General features: G+C 41.5%; 1 protein-coding gene across 1 annotated transcript; it reads left to right on the forward strand.

Annotated features, from left to right (window-relative positions):
• Positions 1–281: 281 nt before the first annotated feature.
• guca1aa (guanylate cyclase activator 1Aa) lies at positions 282–9,276 on the forward strand. Its single transcript, XM_043713924.2, has 4 exons — positions 282–501; positions 3,519–3,668; positions 6,386–6,476; positions 8,382–9,276. Exons 1-4 carry the CDS (start codon positions 304–306, stop codon positions 8,507–8,509), a joined length of 567 nt encoding a protein of 188 aa, XP_043569859.1. The 5' UTR covers positions 282–303; the 3' UTR covers positions 8,510–9,276.
• Positions 9,277–10,472: the final 1,196 nt, after the last annotated feature.

The raw sequence follows: 10,472 nt of genomic DNA on the forward strand, positions 1-10,472 counted from the left end.
CTGAAGAGAAAAAATGCATTTGAAAGTCAGAGTGAGCTGTCAGATAAATGCAGCTGATTAGTGATGATTGCACTTTGTCCTGAAGTAACTTCACCTTAGCAAAATCCAGGCCTGACTTGCAGTTGGCCAGTATCTTTTTATAAATATCTTGAGATCTTAAATCCATATTGGGGGGAGATTAAAGTACCTGATTGGCCAGAGCCAAGCTTAGCTCTCGCTTAAATTAGCTTAAATGCTCAGAGGACTGACAAACATACCTCAGCATTTGTGTACTCGTGCAGACACTTTGCAGCAAGAGCCAGAATGGGAAACTCACAAGGCACCACTGTGGATGACATACAGGCAGTGGAGCTTCACCACTGGTACAAGAAGTTCATGGTTGAATGCCCATCCGGACAGCTGACCCTGCACGAGTTCAAACAATTCTTTGGCCTTAAGGGATTGAACCAAGAAGCTAATGCCTACATTGAACAGATGTTTAAGACTTTTGATATGAATAAGGTAAGGAAAGGGAAAATCAATTTAATTTAAAAACTTTATCTATGGAAAGTATATCAAGTAGTGGAGGCATTTTGAGAATTGGAATGTGGTGGTTGGATGATGGAAAAATGAGGTGAGATTGGGAAATAGAGGGATGGCGTAAGATGAGTAATGGAGAGATAATTTGAGATGGGTGATTCAGAAGGAGCATGGTAAACAGACCATTACATGCATGGTACACTGAATAATAAGCGATCAGTGAAATTGATGGTGAGATGTTTATGTACAGAGGTTCACTGACATTGTTACAGATTGAGCTAAATGTCTGGTGAAGTGAGATTAATCATAGCGGCCATCAAGATATGGTAGTAGTGAGATATCTATAAAAAGAGAGTAGTTATTGTTGTGAGGTGGTGTGTAATTATCTGCTGCGCACAAAATTATAATTGCATTAGAAGTAGTTCACAGTAGCTTCATTCAACTGATTCCAGGGATGAGAATGGGTGAGGAGTGAGGACTAGACACTCCAACAGCTTTTAACCATTCTGGGCAAAGTCCCAGAGAACCAAGGCATTTCTTCTCACCAGTCTGCCTCTGCTTTATCCATTGTCTTAAGAGGAAAATTTGAGCCGGTTAGAAGAGTGAGCGCTGATCTTATTGAAATATATGAACTCCTGAAGAGCCTGAACCTGGTAAATGCTGAAATGATGCTTTCCCTTACAGGAGAGGCTAGAACCAGGGGCCACAGTTTAAAAATACAAGATTATCTGTCAGGCATAAATAGTTGCTCTCCCTCAGAGAGTCATGCGACTGTGGAACTCACTTCACCAGAGATTAGTGGAAACACGTCATTGAGTATTTTTAAGGAAGAGGTATTTAGATTCTTAACTAAAAAGGGAATCACAGGGTCTTGAGCTGCCAAGGTTTGGGGTGCAGTGGTAGGCAGGAGAATGGAGTTGAGGCCAAAGTCAAATTAACCACATCCTTGCTGTGTGCGAGGGTAGGCCAGAGAGACCTCTGATGGGGACACCCTGGGAACATTGGCAACAAGGACAACTTCAACAACAGATATGAAATTAGCTGTGCAGTGATGACAGAGCTTTCAGTAAAATATTGACAAGGATCAAAATGGTCATGTTCGACAACTTGACAACTGGAATTCTGCAATGAAGGATGATGGCATGTTGTATTCTGCATATTCACACCATTAATTGTGTCCTTTCCAGCACCAACAACAGGTATATAATAAAGAACATGCTGGCTACAAAGATTTCAATAATCTAACAATCAAAATTCTAGGCATTTGAAATACGGTTTATCTACTGAGTTGGGATTGAATTGTCACAGTGAAGGTTTTGAAGATTGTGCATTGCTGGCTGGTTGTAGGCTGTAGGTGGGACTTGCAAATGTGCACGGTGACAGTGGAAGGTGTCCATCCAAGAACACTCTCACCATGTGCTTGCTCAGGTCACAGAAATGTTGGTGGAGCCTCACCCACCTTCAGGTAGACAGGTGGAAAATCCCTCTCCCCACTCCAATAGTTTCCATTGATTCCATCATCAAAGTTACTCTGACATTCTTAACCAAAAGCAAACAAGTTACCTCCCTTGGTTTCAGAAAGATTTCAGAGAAGAGTAACTGGTAGTTTAAAAAAGCCACCAAGAGACTTAAAAGAATGCAGTGCATACACCTTGAAAGTGGAAACAAGTGGTGAAGAAGGCACTTGGCAAGCTTGCTTTCATTGGTCAGAATATTGAGTATCGGAGTTGGGATGTCATGTTGCTGCTGTACAGGACATAGGTGAGGCCACTTTCAGATAACTGCATACAATTTTGGTCACCCTTCCGTAGAATGTTATTCGAGAAGGTGCAGAAGGAATTTACAAAGATGTTGCAAGGACCCATGGGTTTAAGTTAAAGGGAGAGACTGAACAGGCTGAGGCTTTTTTCCCTGGAGCATCAGAGGCTGAGGGGTGACCTTATAGAGGTTTATAAAATCATGAGGAGCATGGATAGAGTGAATAGGTCTTTTTCTTCAGGTGATGGGAGTCCAAAACTAGAGGGCATAGTGTTAAGGTGAGAGGAAAAAGATATGAAAAGGACCTGAGGGTTAACTTATTCACACAGAGGGTGATGCGTGTGTGGAACCAGCTACCAGAGGAAGTGGTGCAATTACAATTACAAAAGTTAAAAATCACACAACGCCAGGTTATAGTCCAACAGGTTTATTTGGGATAATTTGGAGGAGCTAGTGTTAGACTGGGGTGGACAAAGTTAAAAAGCACACAATGCCAGGTTATAGTACAACAGGTTCCAAGTAATAATGGTGAATTTGCATCTACTTGTGCATTATTATCATTTACATTGTTAATGCTTCTGCACTCATATCAAAGTCAACATATTTCAAAATTGCTCTCTGAATTTGTAGAGTATAACAGCAACTTATATTTGAATAGCAGCTTTAATGTTGTAAAACATCCGAAGGTGTTTCAAAGGAATGCTGAAAAGCAAATTTGGACAATTTGTGTGAGCTTTTCATTCTCAGGATTGGTAGTTTGAATTGGGAAATTATCAACTAAGCAATTCTACCTTGTTTTTAATAGATCCATTAGTCCCAGTTTTCACTCTGGAAAAGAAAGGATAAAGCCAGGTGAATCCACCCCCCAGGGGTGGGCAAGTATAGAGGTAGGTCTGAGGAGAAAGGCCTTGGTTCTCTGAGTTTTATGAGAAGCTGTTGAAGTGTCTAGTCCTCACTCTGCACCCACCCTCATGCTCCCTCAGATCTCCATGACACATCTATGCCAATCAGTTCCTTACCATGAAACCCATTTGATGCTTTTAAATGGCCTGTACTTGCTTCTTTTTCTTATGTTCCCACAACCAAACATTGAACATTAGCACTTCTGGAGTCTTTGGAAGAGCACTGAAGGTGTCACCAAGGACCCATTTCTGAAGCCACTTTTCCTGAACTTTAGCAAGAGTCAGTGTGAAGAAACTTAAGGGCAGTGTATCTGACCACTTTCTGTTTGCTGATTGCAGGATGGGTATATTGACTTCATGGAGTATGTGGCTGCCCTTAGCTTAGTCCTCCGAGGTAAAATGGAGCAGAAATTGCGCTGGTATTTCAAGCTGTATGATGTGGATGGCAATGGCTGTATTGACAGACACGAACTGCTTAACATCATTAAGGTAAGAATCCACTGATATTTATGAGAAAACTTTCATCTGAACATCATTACTAACATTACAGGAGGCAGTGAGAATGACTAATTCCTGTTCCTCTAATGTGAACCAACAAATGGACTGTGTAGAGTATACATCATAGAAATTGACTTCTGATGAAGAGTCACCAGACTCAGAATCTGGACACTACTTTCTTCCCACAGATGCTAACAGACCTGCTGAGTTTAGCCAACAATCTCTGTTTTTGTTTCATAGAAGCTGACCATTGGGCCCAGTGAACCTATGTTGGGATTTCTACTCCAGAAATGTCTTCTCATTCCATCTCAGCCTTTCCACATTTACTGCTATTCCTTTTCCAGTCATGTACTTGCTAGTTTCTTGTTGAAAGTGTCTAAGTTATTTGCCTCATTCAACTCATGGGATAGCAGATTCTTACCACTCACTGAATAAGGACAATACCCTTTATTTCCCGATTGGATTACTGATCATGTTGTAGTTATTGCTCCTTATTCCTCCTTTTTGGGAATTCATTTTTATCTAAAGTCACAGTAGAGACTGATAGAGCTATCTTCCATCCATAAAGCTGGAGATATTGTACCAGCTAGGCACAGCTGATAACACTTTTCCTCTCAGTTTGAGGTTGTAGGTTAAAACCCCAGTCCAGGTCATAAACAAGGTTGAGACTCCAGTGCTGCAATCAGGGAATGTTGGATTGTCAGGCGTGCTGTTATCAGGAGAATATACGTTCAAATTGAGGTCTTCTCTCCTGGATCTGATGATGATGAATAATCTCAGATCTCCATTGGAAAAAATGGAGACCTGAGAACAGTCCATGTGTCCTAACCAACACCATGTCTCAACCATCTGGTGATTTGAGATTCCTGGTGTGGAACAGCTACCACATTTGCCTACGTAATAACAATCACTGCTCTGAGAAAGGTAACTCATTGTGTGAAGCACTTTATTTTTGGCAATTGTAATGTGGTCTATGAATGGCAACACTATTATTATAGTTTCCCCAGATAAAGCAGTTAATACAGAAGCAAATGACACCTTTAATGAAACAAAAACAGAAGTTTGTTGGAAAAGCTCAGCAGGTCCGGCAGCATCTGCGAAGAGAAATCAGAGTTAACGTTTCGGATCCAGTGACCCTCCCTCAGAACTCATGCGTGAAAGGAAAAGTTTCTTGTTAGCGAGGTGATTGAGCCAGAGGATCAAGTAGAACTGCGGAGTGGTGTAGCCCTGAGCTTGAGGCAGCCACTGAGGAATGTGATATGGCTGTGGAAACAAGTTTTAGCAAATACCTGGTCAAACGCCAGGAGTGACAGTGAAATTAATGTCGGTGGACAAGAAAAAAAGATTGGAATGGAAATCCCATTGGAGAGAGGAGCAGAACTTCTTCTAGGTGGGCATGCCTAGAAGAGATATGGCAGTGAGTTAAATACTAAATATAAACTCAACTAACTGCAGACGCTGTAAATCAGAAACAAAAACAGAAATTGCCGGAAAAGTCAGCATGACTTGGGTGAATATCTGGCTGACACTGAGCTAAGTGTTAAATAGATTTGGAAGCAATGTGATTATGTGTAATGGTTCCTGAAACACAGCAACACAGCAAACAAGCCAAACAAGGGAACCAGTCAGTGGAGGACACAGAGGAATGCCGATTAGACAGGGATATTTGATTTCTTTCTGAGGACCAGATTATGCTTTTCTTTAGGAGCTAAGAATAAGGAAACTCCATGATAAAATATCCAGAAAAGGAACTGATTTGCTGGGCTGGTAGGGTGAATGGTGTTTCTCATTTCATGCTTGGGTTATATCAATTAATAAGCCTTTAAGAATGTACATCTCCTTGACTGGTTAAAAATAATTATAGAAATTGCAACAGGATGGATGTTTTTCTAGTCAATCATGAATATATTAGTGCCAAATCTTACATTAGAACAGTCCACTTTAACTCCACTCCCTGCCTGTCCCAAATTTTATTTACTTTTCAAATCTTTGTCTAGATTAGATTAGATTAGATTACAGTGTGGAAACAGGCCCTTCGGCCCAACAAGTCCACACCGACCCGCCAAAGCGAAACCCACCCATACCCCCACATTTACCCCTTACCTAACACTACGGGCAATTTAGTATGGCCAAATCACCTAACCTGCACATCTTTGGACTGTGGGAGGAAACCGGAGCACCCGGAGGAAACCCACGCAGACACGGGGAGAACGTGCAAACTCCACACAGTCAGTCGCCTGAGTCGGGAATTGAACCCGGGTCTCTGGCGCTGCGAGGCAGCAGTGCTAACCACTGTGCCACCGTGCCGCCCACCGTGCCGTCTAATTCCCTTCAACTAGTATTATAGATTCTGCTTTCACATTCACTTGTGACAAAACAAGCCATGATCTAATTAGTCTTGTATGTAAACATTTCTTCCAACTCCACCCTTCATTCTTTCAGCCATAGTCCTCAGTCTATGGCCCATATTATTTTCCAATCACTGTGAGCAATCTTTCACTATTGACCCCCTTGCGACCTTTCTCAAAGCCCTCAATTAACCAAATTCCCACTGGTTTGCCCATACACTTTAACTATCTCTGTTTCAGTGAGGAAACTTCAATTTTCAAGTCTTTTTTAAATGACTATAATTTCTCGCTTCTGGCATATCTGTCACTTAATACCATGTCTGTAGTTCTGCTTTGTAATATTATCATTTTTACTCCCAGGCTATCCGTGCCATTAACGGTTGTGAACAGGACATGTCGGCAGAAGAGTTCACAAACCGTGTCTTTGACAATATTGATATTAATGGAGATGGTGAGTAATTTTTCTGTTCTTTGTTTGCATCCTTTCCTTGTCCTTTCTTGAATTCACAGCCACATTGCTTGGAATTCCACCAACACTGAACGTCCCTGCTTTCCCCAACATCTTTTCATGCGTTAGCATGGGTCATGACGTTCAGCCTAGTTACTTGATTGCTAGAGGTATTGCAATGAGCCTGAACCAGTTATTCACCTGAAAGCTGCAGATGGCATTGACGATAGTGATCAGAACTTGGAACCAAGTCACTGACACTCATTTCAGAAGGCTACACAGCACTGAAGATATCACCCAGCTGGGAGAAATGAAACATTTGCAAAAAAAATCAACTGACTCAGCAAACCGACCAACAACTCCAACTAATTTCAGCATTTCTCTCTCTATCCCAGCTGAGATCACTCAACTTGTGAAGTTGTAAGAGGCTAACCACAGGACTGCGTGGTATCGCCCCTGCTGCTGGGCTAATAGTTCCCTAGTTTAAGTCCCACCTCCTCCAGCTGTATGTAACAATGCCTCTAAGCAGGCCGATTAGAAAATGTCGAAGAGTCCAACCTGAGGACTCTTGCATAACATTGCAGGACAGGTTGATTTGAAAATAAAGGAGTCCAACCTGAGGAGGGCCATTCTGGTGCAGTGGTAATGTCTTTCTCTCTGGACCAGAAAGTCAAGCTTCAAGTCCCTCCTCTTCTAGAGGTAAGTCATACATGTCTGAACTGGTTGATTAAAAATATCTCAGAATCCGACCTGATTCAGGTGGCTTGTAGATACAGCCCCATGCAATCAGAGCAATCCACTCCCTTTATCCTTCATCTACTGTAGATGGCTGTACCATCAGCTTCCTGGGCCAAATGTTTTAGAAAGCCCTCATAAACTACCTCAGTCTGGGCACATCCTTCTTCTTTGTCATTATTCATGTCTTTGGCAAAGCAAATCTGAACTCATTGAAGTGCTTTGAAAAACTTCGCTACATTGAAGCTGTTGTGTCAAAGGAACAAGTGATCCTTCCTTTTTTTTATTGATGGTAATGATTAAGAGAGGAAATTGGCCAGGACATTAAAAAACACCTTACTTTGTCCCATTAATCGCATTGAGTCCAACTTTATCAATGGTGGCTGTCTCATCTCTGAGTCAGCAGAACACAGATATTTAAAGCACAGAAAGAGACCATTTTTCTGCTCTGGCTCTCTGAATGAGTAAATCACTCATTGCCATTCCTGGGCCTTCTCACCACAACCCCGCACATTCTTCCTTTTCATACAACAGTCTAATTCTCTTTTGCATATTTCAAATGTAAATTTCTTTAACACTCAGAAAGTGCGCTCTGCTGTGTAAAGAGGTTTGTTACACACGTTGCCTTTGCTTACATAGCAGTTGTTTTAAAACCGTGTCCACTCATTTTCAACTGTGAGTGAAATTCCTACCGCAATGATGACCACAAAAAATTCGAGGTTGATACTTCAGTGCACTGTTGCAGGAGTGCTGCACTGTCAGAGATTCTGTCTTTTAGATGAGATGTTTAACAAAGGTCCTGCTTGTAATCTTGAGTGAGATGTAACAGATCCTATGCACACACTACTTCCCAAAAAACGCTTGGGATTTCTCCCCAGTGTCATGGAGAACGTTTATGCTTCTATCAAATTCAAATGAACATTTTATGGGAGCGTGCCATGTATAAATGGGCTGCAATGTTTCGCACATTCCAACAGTGACTACAACTCACAAGTACTTCACTGGCTAGAAATGCTTTGGGACAACTTGGGATTCTGAAAGGCAATTTATGTGCATGTAAACCAATTTTAATTGATTGTACAAGTTAAATCACCTCTTTCCTCCCAGTGTGTCTGCACCTTTCATTATCTGAAGACCTGAATTATTTTCCCTTTCACTATGTTTTGTTTGCAGGGGAACTTTCACTTGAAGAGTTTGTTGAAGGAGCCAAGAAAGACAAAGAGTTTTGTGATGTGATGATGAATAGTCTAGACCTCACTCATATTGTTACAATGATTCATAATCGAAGACACAGTGTGTAAAAGGGAGGAAATGGACAGAATTTCAGACGAACATTAATTAAAACCCAGAAACTATTTTTCCTTGTGTACAGATAACACACACACACACACACATACATACACACACACACACACACATACACACACACACACACACACACACAGAGTCTCACAGAATCATACTTGAACTTTGCTATTAAACATAATTGGGCTTGGAATAAAAACTACTTATTCCAGCATGGCTAAGATGATTATTCTTCAGTAATGGAAACCATTCTGTTAATCTACTGCAAAGCTTCAATCTGAAAGGAAGAACCTGAGTACAGCTTACAATGTGAGACAAGTATTGTGGGAATAGCTTCACAGGAAGCCCTGGCTTGGAGCGATAGCTCTGCTGGCTGACAATTAGAAACAGTGACTCCATCTTTGACCATCTGTAACAAGATGGAATGACAGATTGTTGTAGAACTGGAGCTCAGTCAGAGCTATTGAAAGATTCTAATGATCTTGGAATAGATGGATATATATTATATGTGAATAATGCTTCAACTCAATACTGTCCTGCATGAATGACCTCTGATTTTGTAAAACTGCTTTCCCCTTAATTCCTAACATGACCATACAGTAGTACCTACCCTAAAAATACCTTACCCCAATTTAAAGAGTGGAGGAAAGACCCATTTATCAGTATGTCACTTTATTTCTGTAAAGCAAAGGACTTAATGTGCAGAATTGATTATGTTTTAAGAAAATACTTCATGTGATTAAAATATTTTTCTTAATTCTGATAGAGTGGATGGATTTTCACAATGTTTAGCAAATGCAATATCACCACTGCAATACATCTATGAGTTAGTTCATTGACACCTCATGCAAACCCAAGTTGCACTGTGTGAAATAATAATGAGTGAAAAGTAATGCTTACTGCTCCTAACTGTACCCTGTCCTTCAGGCCACATGGGCGGGAAATCAGCCTTAAAAACATTCAGCATTTGACTTTTGAGTGGCTCTGAATTCAAGATGTTTCACAAAAATAACACAGACTTTTTTTATTCACCCATGCCAAATGGGTTTCACTGGCTGGGCCAATATTTATTACCTGTCCCTAGCTGCCATTGACAATGTGAATGAGCGAATGGAATATTGTCCTTCACTGCTAGAGGGGTGGAGTTTAAAACAGGGAGGTTTTGCTGCAGCTGTGTGGGGTGCTGCTGAGGCCACACCTGGAGTACTGTGTGCAGTTTTGGTCTCCTTACTTGGGAAAGGATGTACTGGCACTGGAGGGGGTGCAGAGGAGGTTCACTAGGTTGATTCCAAAGTTGAAAGGGTTGGCTTATGAGGAGAGTTTGAGTAGACTGGGACTATGAGAAAGGGAGGACTGCAGATGCTGGTGATCAGAGTTGAGAGTGTGGGTGCTGGAAATGCACAGCAGGTCAGTCAGCATGTGAGGAGCAGGAGCCCTGAAAGGTTGATGGCTGAAACATCGATTCTCTTGCTCCTCGGATGCTGCCTGACCTGCTGTGCTTTTCCAACACCTCACTTTGATTCTAGACTGGGACAATACTGGAATTTACAAGAATGAGGGGGAATCATGCAGAAAAGTAAAATTATGAAGGAAATAGAAAAGATGGAAGCAGGGAGGTTGTTTCCTCCAGCAAGTGAAACTAGAATTAGGGGGCATAGCCTTAAAATAAGTGGGGTCAGATTTCGGCCTGAGTTAAGGAGGGACATCTCCTAAAGGGTTGTGAATCTGTGGAATTCCCTGTGCAGTGAAGCAGTTGAGGCTACCTCATTGAATATTTTTAAGGCAAAGATAGATTTTGAACAGTAAAGGAATTAAGGGTTACAGTGAGCAGGTGAGTAAGTGGAGCTGATTCCGCAAAAAGATCAGCCATGATCTTATTGATGGCCTACTCCTGCTCCTATTTCTTGTGCTCTTATGGTGGTGAGCTGCCTCTTTAATCACTACAGTCCACACATAGGT

Source organism: Chiloscyllium plagiosum, unplaced genomic scaffold (genome assembly GCF_037043375.1).
Source record: "Chiloscyllium plagiosum isolate Xiang-an unplaced genomic scaffold, Cpla_swu_hap1 HiC_scaffold_23, whole genome shotgun sequence".
Taxonomy (NCBI): Eukaryota; Metazoa; Chordata; class Chondrichthyes; order Orectolobiformes; family Hemiscylliidae; genus Chiloscyllium; species Chiloscyllium plagiosum.

Bases quoted from the DNA above. Each gene is read 5' to 3' on its own strand.
- guca1aa (XM_043713924.2), top strand. From the start codon at position 304: ATGGGAAACTCACAAGGCACCACTGTGGATGACATACAGGCAGTGGAG. The intron at 502-3,518 runs GTAAGGAAAGGG...TGCTGATTGCAG, and splicing joins AGACTTTTGATATGAATAAG to GATGGGTATATTGACTTCAT. The intron at 3,669-6,385 runs GTAAGAATCCAC...TTTTACTCCCAG, and splicing joins AACTGCTTAACATCATTAAG to GCTATCCGTGCCATTAACGG.